Source organism: Lampetra planeri, chromosome 48 (assembly GCF_965212315.1).
Source record: "Lampetra planeri chromosome 48, kcLamPlan1.2.h2, whole genome shotgun sequence".
Lineage (NCBI taxonomy): Eukaryota > Metazoa > Chordata > Hyperoartia > Petromyzontiformes > Petromyzontidae > Lampetra > Lampetra planeri.
This window is the reverse complement of record NC_136154.1, coordinates 3,511,217-3,534,949: the sequence shown is the minus strand read 5'-3', so window position 1 is coordinate 3,534,949 and position 23,733 is coordinate 3,511,217. Positions and strand designations below refer to the sequence as shown.

Genomic DNA, 23,733 nt, shown 5'->3' with positions numbered 1-23,733 from the left:
CAGAAGAAGGACAGGAATGCTGGTACTTACCAATCTTTGGCGTGTATCACCCAAAGAAGCCGGATCAGATCAGAGTGGTGCTCGATTCCAGTGCTCAATTTAAGGGCATTTCCTTGAACAATGTACTGCTCACCGGACCTGACTTGAACAACAGTCTCCTAGGGTTACTCCTCCATTTCAGAAAGGAGTCAATCGTCGTAACAGCCGACATTCAACAAATGTTCCACTGTTTCATTGTCCGAGAAGACGACAGAAATTACCTCAGGTTTCTGTGGTACCACAATAACAACGTTGATGATCGAATTGTTGAATACATAATGAAGGTGCATGTCTTCGGCAACAGCCCATCTCCAACGGTAGCCACCTATGGACTTAGGAGGACCGCGCAGGCAGTAGAAGGGGAATTTGGGAAAGACGCCAAGAGATTTGTAGAGCGAGATTTCTACTTTGACGATGCACTTAAATCAATGCCCACGGCCTCAGAAGCCATCAATCTGCTCCAAAGGACGCAAGGAATGTTAGCAACTGCTAACCTGAGACTTCACAAGATAGCGTACAGCAGCGTAGAAGTGATAAAAGCGTTTCCTTCAGACGATCGCTCAAAAGACTTGAAAGACTTGGACCTTAACGTCGACACACCACCAATCCAACGCAGCCTTGGACTGAGTTGGGACCTGAAAGCAGATACGTTCACGTTCCGAGTATCAATTGGAGAGAAACCTTACACGCGACGTGGCATCTTGTCGATGGTAAACAGCCTGTACAATCCACTGGGATTTGTAGCGCCGGTTACCATTCAAGGCCGTTGGATACTCAGAGACCTTTGTGCTGATACACAAGACTGGGATAGCCCGTTGCCGGAGGAACGGCGACAAGAATGGGAAACTTGGAGAAATTCCTTACAGGCACTTGAGCAGCTGCAGATTCCACATTCCTACACGCCCACATCCCTTTCCGTAACCCAACGGAAGGAGTTACATGTGTTTGCAAATGCTTCTATGATGGCCGAGCAGCCGTAGCTTACCTAAAAACCACAAGCGCAGAAGGGATCCAGCATGTTGGGTTCATATTGGGCAAAGCCAAACTGGCCCCACAACCGGACCATACCATCCCAAGGCTTGAGCTATGTGGAGCGGTTCTTGCTACAGAGGTGGCGGAACTAATCTTAGACGAATTTGACGTCAAACTGGACGCGGTCAAGTTCTACACGGACAGTAAGGTCGTACTAGGCTACATAAACAACCAAACCAGAAGGTTCTACACCTACATCAGCAACCGGGTGGAGCGCATCAGGAGATCGACGCAGCCGGAGCAATGGAATTACGTTCCAACTGACCAGAATCCAGCAGATCTCGCAACTAGGTCCGTCTCTGCATCTCTGCTGAATTAAACCATCTGGCTGACGGGTCCAGCGTTCCTGTTACGACGTGACGGTGGCCCATATACTACCAAGGAGACCTTTGGACTCATAGAGCCCGAGTCCGACAAGGAGATTCGTCCTCAAGTGACAACTTTCGTAACAAATGTGCGACTAAGAAGTCCACTGAGTCCACACCATTTTGAACATTTCTCGAAATGGACGACGCTCGTGCTAGCGATAGCACATTTAACGCATATCGCAGACTGCTTCCATCGCCCGATGAGAGGCACCACTGGTAGCTGCAATGGATGGCATCACTGCACAGTGCCACGCACTGAAGACGAGCTTTCCAGAGCAAGGAAATCAATCTTCCGCTGTGTGCAACAGGCAGCTTATGCAAGTGAGATCAAGGCCATCAACAAGGGAGAAGACCTTCCTAGGGTCAGCACCCTCAGGAAGTTAAACCCCAGGATGGACAAAGACGACTTGCTCAGGATCGGTGGTCGGCTAGGGAATGCAAAATTAGATGAGAATGAACGAAACCCCCTCATAATCCCAAGCCAGAGCCACATCGCAATCTTACTTGTGCGCCACTACCACGAGAAGGTAAAGCACCAAGGTCGGCACTTCACAGAAGGAGAAATCCGATCTGCAGGGCTGTGGATCGCTGGAGCAAAGAGGTGCATCGCCAGCACAATCCACAAGTGTATCCGGTGTCGTAAGCTACGTGGAAAATAGGAAGAACAGAAAATGGCAGACCTCCCAGCCGATCGACTCAGTGTGGAACCTCCCTTCACCTCTGTAGGGATCGACGTGTTCGGACCATGGACAGTCATCTCCCGCCGCACCAGAGGAGGGCTAGCGAACAGCAAACGTTGGGCAGTGCTGTTCACCTGTATGAGTACACGAGCAGTGCACATCGAAGTAATCGAGTCTATGGACTCTTCGAGCTTTATAAATGCACTCCGGAGATTCTTCGCCATCAGAGGGCCAGCCAAGCAACTCCGTTCTGATTGTGGAACCAATTTCATAGGAGCATGTAAAGAACTTAAGCTCAATACGGAGAATGTCGAAGATGATTCTGTCAGGAAATACCTTAGTGACCAAGGCTGCACATGGATCTTCAATCCTCCCCACTCTTTGCATATGGGTGGAGCCTGGGAACGCATGATCGGGATTGCTCGACGCATTCTCGACTCCATGCTATGTGATGTTGGGTCCACACGGCTCTCTCACGAGGTCTTGACCACTCTCATGGCCGAGGTCTCAGCCATAATTAACTCAAGACCCCTGATCCCCGTCTCAACCGACCCGGAGTCACCATTCATCTTGACTCCTGCTACACTTCTTACCCAGAAGACAGATGTGCTCACAGCACCTACCGAGGAGGCCAGCACTGCAGACCTCTACAGACGTCAATGGAGACAAGTGCAGAGCTTCGCGAACACGTTCTGGAGTCGCTGGAAAAACGAGTACCTTACGACACTCCAAGTGCACAACAAGTGGCAGTCTAACAGACCAGACATCCAAGAAGGCGACCTCGTTCTACTGAAGGACAACCAAGCCAAACGAAATGAGTGGCCAATGGGCCGCATCCTCAAGTCGATTCCAAGTGCCGATGGAAAAGTTCGAAAGGTCGAGGTTATGATTGCCAAGCAAGGTGTCGCAAGAACTTTCATCAGGCCCATAGTCGAGATAGTACTACTTCTCTCTCGCAAAGATATGGACAAATAAGTCGACCCGTTGAAGTTGTTATTCACTTGTTTATGAGATAGGAAATAAATGGTGGTATCTCCTAGATACCAGACAGGGAGTGTCTTGCCTCACGGCAGATGTTGAGCGTACGTTCACAGCAAGTTCCTGTTTTTTTATGCTAATTTTGGTCACGTGACCAGGAAGTCACGATGTTAGATTTTCAGTGAACCACGCGGGTATCGGCCATCTTACTCATAATTCAAGATGGCGGCACGCATCGCATATCAGTGAGACCACAGCCGCACTTGTCCATTGTGGGAGCTTAAGAAGCATTGTCTGTAAGTTTGTTTATATTCCTATAATATTGGCAATGCTGTTGTAATGTTGGAATGACCGTTAGAGTGATGTAAATGCCTTTATCGTGCCGTTAAGTTGTTGTAGTAAATACGAGGCCTAGTTAGTAACGAAGCCTGCGACTTTTCTTATTGTGGATGTTTCTTGTGATTTAGTAGGTCGAGTCAGACTTGTGCCTATGTTGCGATCCTGAGAGTAAAGATGACGAAGTATCTCATCCACAGTTTAGTGTTATGTGTAATGCTGTACATTTGGGGTGCAGTGGGATGAATACACGATGTGCCTGTATGCAACGCACCGGCTGGTGCTCTTGTCTAGCTGTTCAGTGGTAATGTAGGGGCCTGGTCCGTCCATGATCTATTGTTATCTAAGACAATGTTCTGATGCTGTGGTGTTCATTGTGTTGGTGTTTCCGGATTATAACAGATGCTGTATCTGTGTTTTCTCACCAGTTTTACCTTGTTACAATCCATAAATGACGATTGGAGTTGGACGTTCATCCTGGCTCCGAGGGTTTATTGAATGCAAGGTTATCTACTCGACTAGCGGTGCAACGCAGCGCACAGCGAGGCCGAGATAGTGTGTGTGCTAGTCAATGAGATAGTGAGTGCGTGGGTGAGTGGGCTATTGAGTGGGTGGGTGCATGGTTGAATAAGTGAATGGGTGGATGATTGAATGGCACCATGTCTCCTACGGGGTGCATCGTGTCCCCAGGCAAAGGAGGAGTACGACGATGCGATGAGCTCCGGCCACACGGCCTTCCTGCTCTCCGAGGACCGGGGCGACGTGTTTCAGTGCATGCTGGGCAACCTGGGGGCGGGCGAGGGGGCGGAGCTGCAGGTGGAGTTTGTGAGCGAGTTAGCGGTGGAGCCGGATGGAGCGGTGAGATTCTGCCTACCCACGGTGCTCAACCCTCGTTACACGCCGCCAGGTGAGGTGACGACATAACTACAACACAGCGGTCGTAACGCAGCGATATCGCGGTGAGAACAATGTGGCCAATTTGAACTTGCTGGCTCAGTCTCCGACACGGGGGAATCGGAGAAAAATCCATGTGACCACGGGGAGAGAGACACCGCAAACTCCAAATATACAGCAGGTGTCAGGACTGGTATCGAAACCACAAACTCCTGTACCAGGCAAGGAATTAACATTTCCTAGCCACCGTGATGATGGTGAGAGAGACAGACATGCGAACTCCAAATATACAGCAGCAGGCGTCAGGGTCGGGATCGAACCCACGACCTCCTGTATACCTGGCGAAGGAGTTAACATCTCCTAGCCACCTTGATAATGATGAGAGAAAGAAACGGAAACTACAAATATACAGCAGCAGGCGTCAGGGTTGGGATCGACCCCACGACCTCCTGTATAATAGCCGAGGGAGTTAACATCTCCTAGCCACCGTGGCGCCCCCACCAAGAAGGCCCCAGCCGTCATCGTCCACCACCAACCACCATCACGTAACCCGTTGCTCAAAACTGAAGCGTAATCTGCCGCTCTCAGATCGGCCTCATCAAGCCTCACTGGCTCAGTCTCCGACACGGCCATTGTGAACGTTACATTGATGAACACGAACACACGCCTCCTTCCCTCCCTCTCTCTGCTCCCTCTCTCTGCTCCCTCCCTTCCCATCCCCTCCCTCCCACCGCCAGGCTCATCACCAGCAGACTCCGTGCTGCCCTTCGTGCCGTTTGTGAGCTGCTCCCAGCCGCTGCCCTACTCAATGGCCTTCTGTCTCCGCGCCGAGGCTCCGGGAGGCATAGCTGCCGTCACCTCGGCCTGCGACCTTGGGCCGGTCTCCTTCTCGGGCACTGGCAACTCCGTGGCTCAGGCAAGGGTGGCTATGTGCCGGCTAGGAGGAAATGTTAACTACCTCGCCTGCTACGCAGGAGGTCGTGGGTTCCGATCCCAATCCTGAAAAGATGTTAACTACTTTGCCTGGTATGCAGGAGGGCATGGGTTCCGAACCCGACCCTGACAAGATGTGAACTACCACTCTTGGTATGCGTGAGGTCGTGGGTTCTGATCCCGACCCTGACGAGATGTTAACTACCTCGCCTGTTACGCAGGAATTTGGGGGTTCCATTCTTGACCCTGATGAGTTTGCATCTCTCTTTCTCCACGTGGTGAGATTTTAACTACCTCACCTGGTAAACAGGAGGTCGTGGGTTCCGATTCCGGAGCGTGTCTTTCTCTGCCTCTCCCCTTGGCGTGATGTTATCTTCCCCGCCTAGTATGCAGGAGGTCGTCGGTTCATTCCTGATTCTGAAACCTGTTGTATATTTGGAGTTTGCGGATGCTCCAGTTTTTCCCCTCCACATTTAGAATCAAAGTCTCTACGCGTTTAAGAGTATTTGGCTACTGCTATACGTTTACACGTGATGATGATGATAAGCCACTTGGTTGGGCTATCATTTGTGATTGCCAGGTCACTTCTGAAAATAGTTTAGTTTTAGTATGGATCTCTATGAGTATGGGTGTTTTGTGGGTCACTATGGTTCTATATGAGTCTCTGCTTCTATATGAATATCTGGGTCTCTGTGGGTCTCTATGGTTCTATATGAGACTCTGGGTCTCTATGGTTCTATATAAATATCTGGGTCTCTGTGGGTCTTTATGGCTCTATATGAGTCTCTGGGTCTGTGGGTTGCGCCACGTAGCTCTGGATTGCGCCGGGTTCTGCCGGATTGCATCAGACAGTTCTGGATTGCGCCGAGGTTGCGCGCGGATTGCACCGGGGTTGCGTTTTTTGGTTGAACTATATTGTGGCCATGAGCGGTGATGGTCTCCCTCCCTCCTCTACCACCCCTCCACTCCCTCCCTCCACTGCCTCCCTCCCACCCTCCCTCCCTCACCCTCCCTCCTGTCCCCTCCCCACTCCTGCTCCACCACCACCCCTACCGTGTGCCCAGGTGTCTCTGGGGGAAGGGTTCAAGATGGACCGTGACGTGGAGCTGTTTGTCCACCCAATCCAGAAGCACCGCCCCTTCGCACTGCTGGAGGCGGGCCGCACGGCTAAGGGTACGGAGACACACGGATGCACACACACAGACACACACAGACACACAACAACAACAACTGCTATTCGCCACTAAGTGGCGTTGACGTCACCATGGCGCCTGTGCCAGGCCAGGTTCATTTTGAGGCCACGTGAAGTGTCAAAGGCTCGCTGCTAACAGGAGGTCTGAGCACAGATCCAGCAGGTGCCATGGGTTGGCCGACTGAGGTGACCGGTAGATGCACCACCAACAGCTGTACCCCCCACTGTGCCAACTTGCTGCGTTTTAGCCGCCCGGCTCTCCGCTCTTTGTTGTGAAAGTCGCTCCTCTGCACTCCGTTCTTGCTGGAGGGCGACTGCCGCCAACTGCCCAGTAGCGTCCTTCACGAGCCTCCTCCATAGAGGCCGATCTTGAAACCACTGGGGTCAGTCATTAGCAGGTCCACTCAGCTCCACATCCTCTCGTACCGCATCACTCCATCGCTTCTTCACCCCTTGTCATCCCCGATTAGTCCCTTTTATGCGCCAAACAGAAGCTGCTTGGGCATGCTGTAGCTGGGCATGCAGGCTACATGACCCATACAATGCAGCCTTGCCTGCTGGAGGAGCTCGCGGATGGGAATGTATTCAGATATTTCGAGGATTTGTGAGCTCCTCACACAATCCAGCCTGGTTAAACCCAGGATGGATCGTAGGCATGCCGGCCTGAATGTTTCTAACCGGCTCAGATGTTCCATTCGGGGGGCCCGCGTTTCGCAATCGTAGAGAAGGGAGGGCATGACTGTGGCTGAGAAGACCTGAAGCTTCGTGTGGAGTGACACACAGTGTTGCGCAGCTGAGACCTTTGCTGTCAAACCGGAGCTGGTCATAAGAACACTGCCCAGGTATGGAAACCTCTCCACTGTCTCCACAAATGCTCCATCACCAATGGGGAGGTGAGGGGATGGAGTTTTTGATGGCACAACATATCCAGGCAGGTGCATAATTTTGGTGGGGCTGATGGTAACGCCCCACCTCTTAGTGGCATGCTCCAAGTTCAACAGCAGCACCTCCACCTCCTCCTAAGAGTGTGCAACAATCATCAGATCATCAGCATACGTAACATGGATGACCAATAGGGAGCCATCCCTCGACCGCACCTGGGCATCAATCAGCCTCCAATTGTATCTGTACGAGATGGAAAGTCCTCCGGTACAGCCATTAAAGATTAAATAATGTGGGAGCCAGAGGACATCCCCGTCGCACCCCAAGGTGAACAGGGAATGGCTTCGTCTCCCGGCCACGTAGTTTTACCGGGGCCTGCTCACCATCATGAAGGTCCTTAATGATTGTGAGAAGAGAGTCAGGGACTCCGAAAGCACGAAGAACAACCCAGAGCCCAGGCCTACTGATTGTATCATAGGCCCTGAGCCGGTCAATAAAGCAGAAATGAAGGTCTTGTTGGAATTCTCTACACCTCTGCTGTCGCAGACGGACATAGAATATGGCATCTGTGCAGGACCACACTGGTCTGGAACTACATTGGGGCTCCATAAATCTCTCCTCAGCGTGCTTGGCAAGGCGAAGTTGAATAATTCGTTCCAGGACCTTTCCCGGCACACTGGGACCACTAGGGCATCCTTCCAATCATATGGAACCCGTCCAGTGGTACAGACAGTTGTGATGATGTCATGTAGGGCAGTCTGCGCACAGATGCCACCCTCCATCAGCATTTCGCTCGGGAGATCGTCTCTGCCTGGTGCTTTTCGTGGTTTCATACTTCGGATCGCCCCTCGCACTTCCTCCACAGATGGCACCTCAGCCAACCACTCAGAAGGGGGGTGGCTACTTCTGCCAATATTTGAGGCACGACAGACTTAGCAGGGTCGTCCCCACCTTGCACCATGATGTTGTCTGGGCTGAGGGAATTCCCCTCCCCCAAGACCTCACAAAAATCATCTGCAAACCTGCAAACCTGTTCCTGGGGTTCGGAGATCAGATTACCGTTCTTTCCCTTAAAGATGGTGATAGGTGAGGCGCTGAAAGTTACTCTTTTGATGGAATTAAATAGTGATTTGTGATTGCGGGCTACTGTGGCAGATTGCATCTCCTCAGCAACCAGCGCCCACCACTCATCCTTGCAGCCCCACTCCGATCTCCGAACCTCTGAGTGAAGGCTGCGGTAAGCCTCCTCATTCTCCGATGTTGGATGTTTTAGACAATGGGAGTGGGCCTGTCGTTTTCTCTCAACCAGCCGGAACACATCCTCCTTCAACAGCCAGGGTCTCAGGGGAGGTTTAGACCGCATACCCAATGCAGCCGTTGCAGTGCATGAGTCACTGTCCTGAACCTCTCCCATTTCCCCTCAGCATCAGAAGGAAGGGGGGACGATGTCAACCCCAGCTGCAAGCTATGTTAAAATTCCTGCTTGCAACTATCCTCCGCTAGCTGAGACCAGGCCACACAGAGACATACACATGCACAGAGACACACACACACACGCACAGAGATGCACACACAGAGATATACATGCACACACAGAGATACACAGGCACACAGAGATGCACAAGCACACAGAGACGCGCAGGCACACAGAGACCCACAGACACACAGAGACACACAGAGATACATACAGAGACACATACAGAGACACACACAGAGACATGCAAACAGACGCACACACAAAGATACAAAAAAGGCAAAGATCCCCATTAAAGTCTTAACAGACTGTTGGGGCAAGTACTGCTAACATGCGGTACTTTTGAAGGCCTTCATGGGACACGACATTGAGGTGGGTAGCCAGCAACACATCCTGGCCGCATTTGTCTCCCTAGTGGCGATGTTTACACACCGCACCAGGTACTAATGTGAGGCTGAGTCGACCTAGGAGAGGCCCTGGACCGGTTTAGATAATCGTCACTGGTGTTGACCGTGAGCGGGAATCCAACTCGGGTCACCGGGTTCATAGCACAGCGTAGTGAAGTGTATCGCTTACCGCCACCACCACCAACGCAACCACCACCGCCTCCACCACCGTCAACACCCCCACCACGACCACCACTACCCCCGCCACCACCACCTCCACCACCACTGCCTCCACCATCACCAAGGCGAGATGGAATTCCGCTCGTGACGCATGAGTGATTTGGTTCGAGTTGGGGTGCACAGTTTGGGGAGGTGGTGATGGTGGTGGTAGTGGTAGTGGTGATGGTGGTGGTGGTGATGGTGGTAGTGGTGGGGGTGGTGGGGGCGGCGACGGTGGTGACAGTGGTGGTGGGGGCGGTTGGTGGTGGTGATGGAAGTTGAGGTGGTGGTGGTGACGGTAGTGGTCGCCGAATTCGTACTGCAGTACTCTAACCGCTACAATTCCGCACCAACCAACCAACCGCCATTTGCCACGAAGTGGCGGTGACATCACCACGACGCTTGTGCCAGGCTATGTGCACTTTGAGGCCACGTGAAGTGTCGAATGACCGCTGGCACGAGGTCACGGGGCAGACCCAGATGCCAAGGTTCGACTGACTGAGATGACTGCCCGATGCACCTCCGGTGCCCCCTACTATGCCAACTTGCTGTGTTTTAGCCACCTGGTGCTCTGCTCGTTATTGTGAGTCACTCATCCACCCAGTCACTCATCTACCCAATCACTCATTCACCCAGTCACTCATCCACCCAGTCACTCATCTACCCAGTCACTCATCCAACCTGTCACTCACTCATTCACTCTGTCACTCACTCACCCATCACCCACCTACTCACTCACCCAATCACTCATCTACCCATTCACTTATCCAACCATTCACTCATTAACCCAGTCACTCACTCGCCTGGTCACTCACCCACCTAGTCACTCACCCAATGAGTCACTCACGATCTCACTCACATTCCTAGTCACTCATTCACTTAGTCACTCACTCATTCACCCACTAACTTGCCCGGTCACTCGCCTACCTAGTAATTTACCCAGTCACTCACTAATTTGCCCACCTAGTCACTCACCAACCTAGTAACTCACTCACCCATAGACTATACAGTCACTCACTTACCTAGTCACTCATCCATCTATCAATGAGCCAGTTACTCAGCCCATCTCTAGGTCACCTCACCAGCCTTCCCACGATCGTCGCTGTCTCTAAGCCCTCGCAACAACCCACGACCTCGTGCGTACCAGGCGAGGAAGTCAACATCCACGACAACACGGCCAAACTCTGATCCTCCTCCTCTCTACCCCTTCCTCCTCCCCCTGCTCCCCCTCCTCCTTCCACATCTCCCGTCCCCTACTACTTAACATCTTCTTTCCCCCCTCCCCCCTCACCTCCTCCCAGCCTCCTCTCTGATGAGTGACACAGTAGCCATGCTGAACTTCTTCCCGGATGCGGGAGAGACCAAGTCCACCAAGGGGGCGGAGGCGTTGACTCAGAAGGGGGAGTTCATCTTTGTGGTGGACTGCTCCGGCAGCATGGAATGCCCCATGGTCAATGACGGCAGCGGAGGGAGGGAGACTCGCATCCACAGCGCCAAGGTGGGCACGTCGCTGTGGGGCTCTGTGTGTGTGTGGGGGTCTCTGTGTACGTGTGTCTAGGTCTCTGTGTGTGTGTGTGTGGGTCTCTGTGTGTGTGATGTGGGTCTCTCTGTGTGATGTGGGTCTCTCTGTGTGATGTGGGTCTCTGTGTGGTGAGTCTGTGGGGCTCTATATGTGTGTGGGGGTCTCTGTGTGTCTGTGTGTAGGTCTCTGTGTGTGTATGTGGGTCTCTCTGTGTGATGTGGGTCTCTGTGTGGTGGGTCTGTGGGTCTCTGTGTGTGTGTAGGTGAGCATTCTAGTGAGGTGTGGGAAGTTGTAAGCCCCAGGCTACTTTGGGCTCGTCTTCCCATCAACCAGAGGCAAGGAGTGGTGTTCGTGGTTTCTTATGCCCCCACCGAAGATGAACATCGGTGGAGGGATGCAGGCAAGGCAGATGAGTCAGATGCCTTCTATGACCTCCTGTCATTTGTGTTATCCAAAGTGGCCCCTTGGGATCTAGTCATCCTGTTAGGTGACTTAAATGCCTGATTTGGTCATGATGCTGGCACCTGGTCTGGAGCTATTGGAAGGCATGGGCCAGATCAGCTCAATAACAACGGTAGGAGGCTGCTAGACTTTTGTGCAGCCCATAGGCTTGTAATTACCAATACGCTGTTCCAGCATCCACACAACATCATGGACAGCGGATGCTGGCCTATGTCCATGACACCAGGACCTACCGTGGAGCTGATCTGCCCACTGACCATCGGCTTGTCATCTGTAAGATGCGCCTGCCATTCTTTCACTCCGGTGGTGGGTATATACCCAAGACTTCATTCAAACCCACAGTGGCCTGGTCTCAGTCAGCTGATGAAAGTTGCAAGCGAGAATTTCGTCAATGTTTGCAGCTGCAATTGGCATCGTCCCCCACTCCTCATGCCGAGGGGAAATGGGCGAGGTTTAGGACTGTGGCTCATGGAGCTGCAATGGCTGCATTGGGTACACGGTCCAGTCCTCCCCAGAGACACTGGCTGACAGAGGAGGTTTTCAGGCTGGCTGAGAAAAAAAGACAGGCTCACTCCCGTTGTCTACAACATCCAACATCGGAGAATAAGGAGGCTCGCCGCAGCCTTCGCTCAGAGGTTCTGAGAGCCGTGAGGCGCTACACGGATGGGTGGTGGTCACGAGTTGCTGAGGAGATGGAATCTACCTCAGTAGCTGGCGATCACAAATCACTCTTTAATTCCATCAAAAAAGTAACTTGCAGCATCACACCTATTGCCATCATTAAGGGAAAGAACGGTGATCCAATCTCCGACCCCCAGGAACAGGTTTGCAGATTTGCTGAGCATTTTTGTGAGGTCTTCGGGTAGGGGAAATCAGTCTGGAAAACATCATGGGGCAAAGTGTAGATGACCCTGCTGAGGCTGCCAAGCCCTAAAATATTGGAAGATGTTACCCCCTGTGAGTGGCTGAATGAGGTGCCATCTGTTTAGGAAATACGAATACTGAAGGCGATCCATAGTTTGAGACCAGGATAGGCACCGGGCATAGATGATCTCTAAAGAAAAATGCTGAGAGAGGGTGGCATTTGTGCACAGACTATTCTGGCAGGCCATTCTTACCACAGTGCAGTCTTTGACACCAATCACTCGCTGGTATCCAGCAAGGTCAGACTTTGCCCCAAAAAGATACACCGCATCAAACAAAAGCACTACCTACGGATCAACTCTGCCAAGACCTCCCTCCCAGAGCTCACTCAATCATTCCAACACAGCCTTGAGCAGTCCCTACACGACACACCAGATGGAAGCATGGAGACAAAGTGGCCATGCATCAGAGACGCCATCTTCAATGCAGCCATCAATACCTTCGGCAAGCAGACAAGGCAGAACACAGACTGGCTATATTGGAACCCATCCTCCAAGCCAAGCGCATAGCACTCCTGAAGTACAAGCAAGTCCCAATTACAGGATCATTAAGGACTCTGAAAGCTGCCCGCAGTGCAGCTCAAACGACCGCCAGATCCTGCGCCAACAACTACTGGGTGAACCTCAGCAGTATGATCCCAGGCGCCTCTGGCACTGGCAATATCAAGACAGCCTTTGGTCCAAACATCCGGAGGACTGCCCCCCTTAAATCCAGCTCAGGGGCCATCATCACTGATTAACAAGAGCAAATAGCCATGTGGGTAGAACACTACTCAGAGGTCTACTCACAAGATAACGGTGTGTCAGAAGCTGCCCTTGCTGCTGTAAATCCCCTACCAACAATACATGAACTGGAAAATGTTCCAACCTCGAAGGAACTTGGCAATACCATCAACTGTCTAGCTAGCGACAAGTCCCCGGGACAGGACGGTATCGCACCTGAGGTCCTGAAATGTGCGAAATTCGCCATCCTCACAAAACTCCATGAACTTATCTGCCAGTGCTGGGAAGAAGGAGCTAGGCCTCAAGACATGAGAGACTTCAACATCATCACCCGATATAAAAACAAGGGTGACCGTGGGGACTGCAATAACTACCGCGGCATCTTCCTGCTGAGCATCATCGGGAAATACTTTGCCCGTGTGGTCTTCAGCAGGTTACAGATACTAGCTGAGGGGACGTATCTTGAGGCTCAGTGTGACTTCAGAGCAGGAAGGTCCACAACTGACATGCTCTTCTCCTTGCGTCAGCTGCAGGAGAAATCTCGAGAAGAGAGAATGCCCCTGTATTTGGCATTCATTGATCTTACAAAAGCCTTTTTACCTCATCAGTAGGGGAGGCCTCTTCAAACTCCTCGAAGTGATCGGCTGCCCACCGAAGCTGCTGGCAGTCATCTCCTCTTTCCATGACAACATGAAAGAAACAATACAGCACAGCGGCACCACCTCAGAGGAATTTCCCATACTCAGCAGTGTAAAGCAGGGGTGTGTGCTTGCCCCAACACTGTTTGGCATATTTTTCTCACTCACACATGCCTTTGGGACAGCAGAGTCTTTCTCCATACAAGATCTGATGGCAAACTCTTCAACCTTGGCCATCTCAGATCCAAAACCAAAGTCCGCAATGTCCTCATCAGCGAACTCCTATTCGTTAATGATGCCGCGCTGACTGCACACATAGAACAAGGTCTGCAGACACTCATCGAACACCTTGCCAATGCCTGTGTAGTATTCTTGAATGAGACGGAGACTTCTTTTAGAGGCCACACGCTTTATTTCCAATAACCACTCTATTCTACTCACTCACTCACTGGGGGGAACAACCCAACCACACAACCTAGGGAGGTATGGCCTCCACGCTATGCCCTACCACTCTACCTCCCTAGTCCATAGCTACTTCGCCAAGGACGCTTTAACGGGGCCCTCGGCCTCTCAGTCCCGGCGGGGCGGCATCCTCGAGGCTTGGGGTCCCGGAGCTCCGGCGGCACCTCCTTCAGCTCCAGATGAGACGGACTGGCCCCCGCTCTCCGGGAGCCGTCTTATATATCCCCTCCCTGAGGGGTGCGGGTGTCTCGGGCCCTGGCTCTCGCCAGCCCCCTCCCCTCAGAGCGGTTCCAACCGCCTCTCGTCCCTGCCGGTACGAACCGGTCCCAACCGGTACATACCCCTTCCCTAGGTTGTGTGACCTGTGCAATTCTTGACCACCACACCTGCAACAACTTTGGCCTGACATTCAGTCTGGAAAATACCAATGTCATGGGCCAGGATGTCAGGGACACCCCTTCCATAAACATTGGCAGCTACACCCTGGAAGCCGTTCAGGACTTCACCTACTTGGGGTCCACCATCACCTGAAATTTGTCCCTTGTAACAGAGAATGACAAGCGCATTGGGAAGGCGTCTACAGCTATGTTCAGATTGACCAAAAGAGTGTGGGAGAACAAATCCCTAATGCCCAACACCAAAGTGCAGGTGTACCGGGCCTGTGTCCTTAGCACCCTCCTCTATGGGTCTGAGTCCTGGGCAACATACGTCCATCATGAACATCGACTAAACACATTCCACCTCGGTATCAAATGGCAAGATCACTTTCCAACACCTCAGTCCTCAACTTGGCCAACATTCCCAGCATGTACTTTCTACTCAGTCATAGGCGCCTGAGATGGCTTGGACACGTGCGCCGCATGCAGGATGGCAGAATACCCAAGGATGTCTTGTACGGAGAGCTGGCATCAGGCACACGGGACACTGGTCGCCCAGTCCTGCGCTTCAAAGATGTCTGTAAACGGGACATGAAGAGCTGCGACATCAACCCAAATGACTGCGGCGACCGACTTAGCTGGAGATGCGAGGAGAAAAGCCACACTGCTTGGCAGACCAAGAGGGAGCGGCGAAAATAAAAAGCAATAAATATCTCTGGAGCTTCTTCTTAGTTCTTTCGGTAAAGTCACGTAGAAGGGAAATAATAAAATAATAAAAATAAAACATAATAAAATACAATTCTCACGACGTTTCGGCCACAACGCAAGCAGCCGTCCTCAGGTGAAGAACAGGTCTGTTGGAAAGACAGCGTCTGAATGAACATCACCAAGCTTGGCAGCGTATATTTAAGCTGGGTTAGAGGAGGAAGGGCGCCTTGACAAAGGAATTTGCATATCAACATAGGAATTTTGCATATTTATGGAAAATGCAGATATGGGATTAGTCACTACTTGTGGAATGCGTAGGAGGTGGGGGGGGGGGGGGTCTCAACGTCATATTATGCCCGTGCATTATGTAGGATTAGCAGCAACAATGGGAGGAAGTAGGGTTAGCAGTAATATAGGGAAGGAATTTTAATAGTAAGGAGCTGCAGCAGCCAAACCACCACGTAAAAGACATCAATATCATCAATATACTGAATATACTCTCCAATAAGCTGAGCTACTAACAGTAAGTCATACATTACAATTCTACGTCGCAAAAAATATAATTTGCCTCCAGCTAAACTTTTTCCCTACATCACATAGACAAACCCAACATTAAATTATATACTGCATTACTATACACCACCCTATACCTTAGAGGCTTAGACTATACATTGTAATATTACACTATGTATTATTCTACCCACCCTGCTGTATACCACACTGCTGTATATTCACTATACAATTACGATACTATATATTACCTTATACATTATATTAAACATTACACTTTTATACTATTTATTATTATACAATCTGCTATACACTATACCATTGACCGTCGCGTGAAATGTACTAAGAGGAAGCAACGAAATATGTCAATGGGATAGTGGTGTAGGGAGACTTGCAGCAGAGCAAAGACTCCTTTCCCTGCGAAGAATACAAAAGATATATAGTCAATGCCAGTGAGTGTACTGCGGTCTGAAAGCCACCATAAACGTGAACACAATCAGTTAAGATCCGAAATGGTTTATTACATCCTTCCAATGATTGCTGAGCCAGAATCCATCTTCTCGGTTGAAATTGTCTCTGTGTTTGTATATGTGGATCGCCTCATGAACGAATCTCTCATGGTAGCCAGATGGCTTGCAGAGAACCCCTGTCTTGGAGAAGTCAATGTCATGTGAGCCCACTGAATTGTAACAGTGATCTGCCACGGCTGAGGTGTTTGTCCTACCGTGTTTCAGGTCTGCTTTATGTTCACGGATGCGGTCCGAGACATGTCGTTTGGTTTCTCCAATGTAACTGCTACCACAGAGGCAACTTAGTTTGTAGACGCCAGGGTACTGTATGTCTGGAACCACATCTTTTACAGACGGGACCAGATCATAGATTTTATGTACTGTGTTGAATCGGACCTGGATCTTGTGTTTATTCAGGATTTTGGAGATATTTTTTGTGACCCCCGCAATGTAGGGTAAGGTGATGGTTTTGATTGGCTCCTCAACAGGATCCTTCTTGATGGTTGGAGTGATGGCTTTGCGGATTGGAGCTGCCACCGCAATCACTTGCAATCACTGTGGCAAGGATTGTCACTCAAGGATTGGCCTACTAAGTCATTCTAGGCACTGCAAAACCTACAGCTGACCTCATAAGGTGCAAAATAATTGTCTCTCGAGACACACAGGCCTATGATGATGACTCTAAATGACATTATTACAACATTCTGGACCACTAGACGGGTTTGGCAGGATTGGAAGGATGCCCTGGTGGTCCCCCTCTTTAAGAAGGGGGACCGCACAGACTGTAACAACGATACAGGTATCTCACTCCTCAGTGTGACGGGAAAGGCCCTAGTAAGGATTATTGATCATCGCCATACCAGGCACGCTGAGGAGAGGCTTTCAGAGCCCCAATGTAGTTTTAGGAAGCGTCGGTCCTGCACATATGCCATATTTTCAATCTGTCTGCTACAGCAAAGGTGTAGGGAATTCCCACAATATACATCTCTGCTTAAGGACCTGGTCAAGGCCTATGATTCCGTCAGTAGCCCTGGGCTCTGGGTTCTTCATTCTTTTGGAGTCCCTGATTCTCTGTGCACAATCATTAAGGACCTTCATGATGGAGAGCGGGCCCAGGTAAAACTACATGGCTGGGAGTCAGAGCCATTCACTGTTTACCTTGGGGTGCGACAGGGATGTCTTCTCGGGTCCCACATTTTTTAACATCTATTTCGACCACGTAGTTCGTGAAGCCTTCAATGGCTGTACCGGAGAAATATCCATCTGGTACAAATACAATGGGAGGCTGATCAATGCCCGGGTGCGGTCAAGGGATGGCTTCCTATTGGTCAACCATGTTACGTATGCCAATGTTCTGGTCATTGCTGCTCACTCAGAAGAGGAGTTGGATGCGCTGCTGTTGAACCTGGAGTGTGCCACTAAGAGGTGGGGCCTTACCATCAGCCCCACCAAAACTAAGCACCTGTCTGGGTATTTTGTACCATCAGACACTCCACCCCCATAACTCCCAGTTGGTGGTGGGGAAGTTGTGGAGAGAGTGGAGAGTTTCCCAGTCCTGGGCAGTGTGCTCATGATCGGCTCGAGTTTCACAGCAGAGGTCTCACTCCGAATCCGTCGAGCGATATCTTTTCATCGGTTGCATAATGCTGTGTGTAAGCTACCTGGTCTGTTGCTCTACACAAAGCTTCGGGTCTTCTCAGCCACTGTCATGCCCTCCCTTCTCTACGCTTGCGAAACGTGGACCCTCCTAATGGAACATCTTCGCCTGTAAGAAACATTTAGGCTGGGCTGCCTACGATCCTCCGGCAGGCAAAGCTGCGTTGGCTGAGTCATGTAGCCAGCATGTCCAGCCACCGCATGCCTAAGCGGCTTTTGTTCGACCGGATAGAGGGGACTAGAGAAGGGATGGAGTGATGTGGTACAAGAGAATGTGGAGCTGAGTAGACTCGCCAATGACTGGTACCAGCGGTGTCGAGATCGGCCTCTGTGGAGGAGGCTCATGAAGGACGCTACTGGGCAGTTGGAGGGAGTCGCCCTCCAACAACAACGGAAGCGATGCTCACAACAACGAGCGGAGCGCCGGGTGGCTATAGCGCAGCAAGTTGGCACAGTAGGGGGCACAGGTGGTGTATCAGACAGTCGTCTCAGTCAGTCATTCCGTGGTACCTGGGTCTGCCCCGTGATCTCCTGGGAGCGGGCGTTCGACACTTCACGTGGCCTCAACGTGCACATCGCCTGACACAAGCGCCGTCACCGCCACTTAGTGTCGAATGGAGGTTATTGTTCTTCTTGGTTCTTTCGGTAAAGTCACGTAGAAGGGAAGTAATAAAATAATAAAAATAAAACACAATAAAATAATTCTCACGACGTTTCGGCCACAACGCAAGCAGACGTCCTCAGGTGAAAACCAGGTCTGTCGAGGCGACAGAGTCTGAATGAAACAGCACACGAGCATGGAGCATATATATAAGCTGGGCGCCTTGACAAAGGCATTTGCATATCAAGAGGAATTTAGCATATTTATGGGAAATGCAGGAATGTGATTAGTACTACATATGCATGTGCATTATGCAGGATTAACAGCATCAAAGGGAGAGGATATGGGAAATGCAGGTATGTGAATAGTGTTAATTCAGCATCAAAGGGCGGGGATAGGGGTAGCATTAATAAAAGGAAGGAGTGTTAATAGTATGTAGCTGCAGTAACTTAAACCAACACGTAAACAACTAAAGTATAAACTACATAGTATCATCAGTATACTTACTATACTCTACAATAAGCTGAGTTACTAACAGTAAGTAATACATTACAATTCTACGTCGTAAAAATTATATAATATGCTTCCATCTAAACTTTATTATCTTACATCACACGAGTCTACACCGTACTATATACTGCCATAGACAAACCCTTAGTATCTTTCACACGACGGTCAATAGTACAGTGCACAATAACAAACAGCACAACACCCATATGCCCAATACAATGTACAAACCAATATGCAGCACCGCAATTGTTCCTGTACCTGACACCATCGCAATCATTGAAGACTTGGTTCATCAAGGACTGAATGCTGGAGTACCCACCCCTGGTGAGACACTGCTTAACCAATACATACTTCACCTGGAATGGAACTTTCTACAAGCAAACTGAGGGCACCCCAATGGGCTCCCCCTATCTCCGGTTGTAGCCAACATCTTCATGGAGAAATTTGAGACTGACGCCATCAAGACTGCCACTCTACGCCCAACCTTATGGAAGAGGTACATAGATGACACTTTTGTCATCTGGCCACATGGCCGGCCAACTCTAGACCAATTTCTCGACCACAATAATTCCATACACCCAGCCATCAGATTCACCATGGAAGTCGAAAAAGATGGCAAGCTAATCTTTTTGGATGTCCTAATTAAAAGGAGACCTGATGGTTCAATGAGCCACTCTGTCTACAGGAAAGCCACCCATACGGATGCTTACCTAAAACCGGATTCCCACCACCATCCATCCCAGAAGAATTCCCTCATCAAGACTCTATACCAGGGGTCCTCAAACTTTTTAAACAGGGGGCCAGTTCACTGTCCCTCAGACCGTTGGAGGGCCGGACTATAGTTAAAAAAAACTATGAACAAATTCCTATGCGCACTGCATATATCTTATTTTGAAGTGAAGAAACAAAACGGGAACATATACAATATTTAAAATGAAGAACAAGTAAAGTTAAATCAACAAACTTGCCAGTATTTCAATGGGAACTATGGGCCTGCTTTTGGCTAATGAGATGGTCAATGTCCGGTTCCATATTTGTCACTGCTAGTCGTAACAAGTGATGCAAGTGTGCATCCGTTAGTCTAGATCTGTTTGGAGATTTCAAATGTTTCATTCTGGAAAAAGTCTGTTCACAGACATAAGTGCTGCCAAAGATGGTTGCCATTTTGAGTGCATGGTTCCTGAGATGAGGATATGTCTCAGAGGGGAGAGATGCATAGAAATTATGAAGGCTGCTTGACTTGAATGCGTCTTTCAGAGTCACAATTCTGCAGTTCAGCCAGTTCCATTTGGTAAATTGTATCCACATTTTCAATTTCAATAGAAAATGGGTTACGGAAAAGCTGTATGTCCTGTTCATGGAGATGAAGCTCTTTAAATCTAAATTGGAACTCCTTTTGCAATTTTTCCAGTGAATCCACACATGTTTTGTTTGGGAATGTAACCAATGGTTTTTCCGCTAACAGATTTTGAGTTGTGGGAAGATGGCAGAAGTTTTCCTCCTTAACTTGTTTGATGAGGAGGCCTAATTTTACTTCAAATGCTTTGACATGTGATTGCATATCACAGATGAGCTTCCCCTTTCCTTGAAGTTGCACATTGAAACTGTTGAGTAGCTCTGTTACATCTGTCAGAAAGGCAAGGTGCCATTTCCATTCTGCATCATTGAGCTCTGGTACTTCTTTGTTTTTTGAAAGCAGAAAAGCTGTAATCTGTGGAAGTAAGTCATAGAAACGTTTCAAAACTCTCCCTCGACTCAGCCAACGGACTTCTGTGTTGGACAGAACATCTTCATAGTCAACATTTAGCTCAGACAGAAATTCCTGAAATTGTCTGTGGTTTAGTGCATGAGCCTACAGCATCCCACGTCAGAGAATGAGGAGGTTTACCGCAGCCTTCGCTCGGAGGTTCGGAGAGCCGTAAGGCGCTGTAAGGATGGGTGGTGGTCGCGGGTTGCTGAGGAGATGGAGTCTGCCTCAGTGGACCACGATCACAAATCACTATTTAACTCCATCAAAAAAGTAACCTGCAGCGCCACACCTATTACCATCATTATAGGAAAAAACGGTGATCCAAGCTGTTGAGGAAGTACTGAGGGCGATCCGGAGTCTGAGACCAGGGAAGGCACCGGGCAGAGATGATCTCCCGAGCGAAATGCTGAGGGAGGGTGGCGTTTGTGCACAGACTGCCCTATATGACATCATAACAACAGTCTGGACCACTGGACGGGTTCCGCAGGACTGGAAGGATGCCCTGGTGGTCCCCCTCTTTAAGAAGGGGGACCGTACCGACTGTAACAACTACAGGGGCATCTCACTCCTCAGTGTGCCGGGTAAGGTCCTGGCAAGGATTATTCAACATCGCCTTGCTAGGCACGCTGAGGAGAGGCTTGCGGAGCCCCAATGCGGTTTCAGGAAAGGGCGGTCCTGCACAGATGCCATATTTTCTGTCCGTCTGCTACAGCAGAGGTGTAGGGAATTCCAAAAAGACCTACATCTCTGCTTTATTGACCTGGTCAAGGCCTATGATACCATCAGTAGGACTGGGCTCTGGGTTGTTCTTCGTGCTTTCGGAGTCCCTGACCCTCTGCTCACGATCATTAAAGACCTTCATGATGGTGAGCGGGCCCGGGTAAAACTACGTGGCCGGGAGTCGGAGCCTTTCCCTGTACACCTTGGGGTGCGACAGGGATGTCCTCTGGCTCCCACATTATTTAACATATATTTCGACTGCGTAGTTCGTGAAGCCTTCAATAGCTGTACCGGGGGAATTTCCATTTGGTACAGATATAATGGGAGGCTGATCGACGCCCGGGTGCGATCAAGGGATGGCTCCCTATTGGTCAACCACGTTATGTATGCCGATGATTTGGTAATAGCTGCTCATTCAGAAGAGGAGTTGGAGACGCTGCTGCTGAGACTGGAGCATGCCACTAAGAGGTGGGGCCTTACCATCAGCCCCACCAAAACTAAGCACCTGCCTGAGTATTTTGTACCATCGGACACTCCACCCCCACAACTCCCAATTGGTGATGGGGCAGTTGTGGAGAGAGTGGAGAGTTTCCCATACCTGGGCAGTGTGCTCATGACCGGCTCCAGTTTATCAGCAGAGGTCTCACTCCGAATCAGTCGAGCGGCAATATCTTTTCATCGGTTGCATAACGCTGTGTGGAAGCTACCTGGTCTGTCGCTCCGCACGAAGCTTCAGGTCTTCTCGGCCACGGTCATTCCCTCCCTTCTCTACGCTTGCGAAACGTGGACCTCCTTAGTGGAGCATCTTTGCCGGTTGGAAACATTTAGGCTGGCCTGCCTACGATCCATCCTGGGTTTAACCAGGCTGGATTGTGTGAGGAGCTCACAAGTCCTTGAAAGATCTGGGCAAAGTCCCATCAGTGAGCTCCTCCGGCAGGCAAGGCTGCGTTGGCTGGGTCATGTAGCCCGCATGCCCAGCCACCGCATGCCTAAACAGCTTTTGTTCGGCCGGATCGAGGGGGCTAAACGGGCGTGGCACGGGCTAGAGATGAGATGGAGTGATATGGTACAGGAGGATGTGGAGCTGAGTGGACTTGCCGATGACTGGTACCAGCGGTGTCAAGATCGGCCTCAGTGGAGGAGGCTCGTGAAGGACGCTACTGGGCAGTTGGAGGCAGTCGCCCTCCAACAACAACGGAGGGCGGAGGAGCGACGCTCACAACAACGAGCGGAGCGCCGGGTGGCTAAATCACAGCAAGTTGGTACAGTAGGGGGCACAGGTGGTGCATCAGCCAGTCATCTCGGTCATCTCGGTCAGTCGACCCGTGTCACCTGAGTCTGCCCCGTGACCTCCTGCCAGCGGGCGTTCGACACTTCACGTGGCCTCAAGGTGCACATGGCCTGGCACAAGCGTCGTGGTGACGTCACCGCCACTTTGTGGCGAATGGCGGTTGTTGTTGTTGGTTGTTGTTGAGCTCTAGTGAAGTTAACACAAGATACCACAATTTTCATAACAGAGTCCCACTTCAGTGATTTACTACACAGCGCTTGTTGGTGGATGAGGCAGTGTATGGCTATTGGATGAGAATGGTTATGTTTGTCCATCTCTTAGTTAATGCGAGCAATTACTCCTTTCTTAGACCCCACCATGCTAGGAGCACCATCAGTTGTCACACTGGCTAGTTTAGCCCAGTTCAGCTCCAAACCATTCACAGTTTTGCAAACCTTTTCATAGATATCCTCTCCTGTAGTTGTTCACTTTGATGCTTTGCAGTGCAGCAAGCTCTTCTGTGACTTCGAAATAGTCATTCGTCCCACGAATAAAAATTAGAAGGTGTTGCAGAATCACGAACATCATTGCTTTCGTCGAGTGCCAAGGAAAAATAGGAAAGTTTTTTTGTGGAGTTTTGCAAATGCTGATGCAAATTGTCTCCCATTTCTTCAATCCTCCGTGTAATTGTAGGTCCTGAAAGACTCACTGTACTAAATAAATCGGCCTTCTCTGGACACATCTCTTTGGCAACAGAAAGAAGGCATTCTTTAACAAATTCTCCCTCCACGAATGGTCTGCCAGTGCACGCTATTAGCTTGGCAACTTGAAAACTTTCTCGCAGTGATGAAATATTTAGCTGCTTCTGCTTCACAAAAGTATTTTGCTGAGTTGTTAATGTATTTTTCAGTTTTAATATTTTATCTTTTCTCACTTCTTCGACCAAACAATCATGTGTATCTTTACGTTGAGTTTCATA

The 23,733-nt window shown here is 50.2% G+C and overlaps 1 protein-coding gene across 1 annotated transcript in view; it reads left to right on the top strand.

The window, feature by feature from the left end:
* LOC144733717 (von Willebrand factor A domain-containing protein 5A-like) overlaps nt 1-23,733 on the top strand; it is a 52,987-nt gene that overhangs the window by 7,736 nt on the left and 21,518 nt on the right. Inside the window, exons 3-6 of the mRNA XM_078615743.1 lie at nt 4,124-4,340; nt 5,065-5,243; nt 6,325-6,433; nt 10,715-10,911. Coding sequence (XP_078471869.1) covers nt 4,124-4,340; nt 5,065-5,243; nt 6,325-6,433; nt 10,715-10,911 — 702 coding nt within the window. The remainder of the gene's footprint in view (nt 1-4,123; nt 4,341-5,064; nt 5,244-6,324; nt 6,434-10,714; nt 10,912-23,733) is intronic.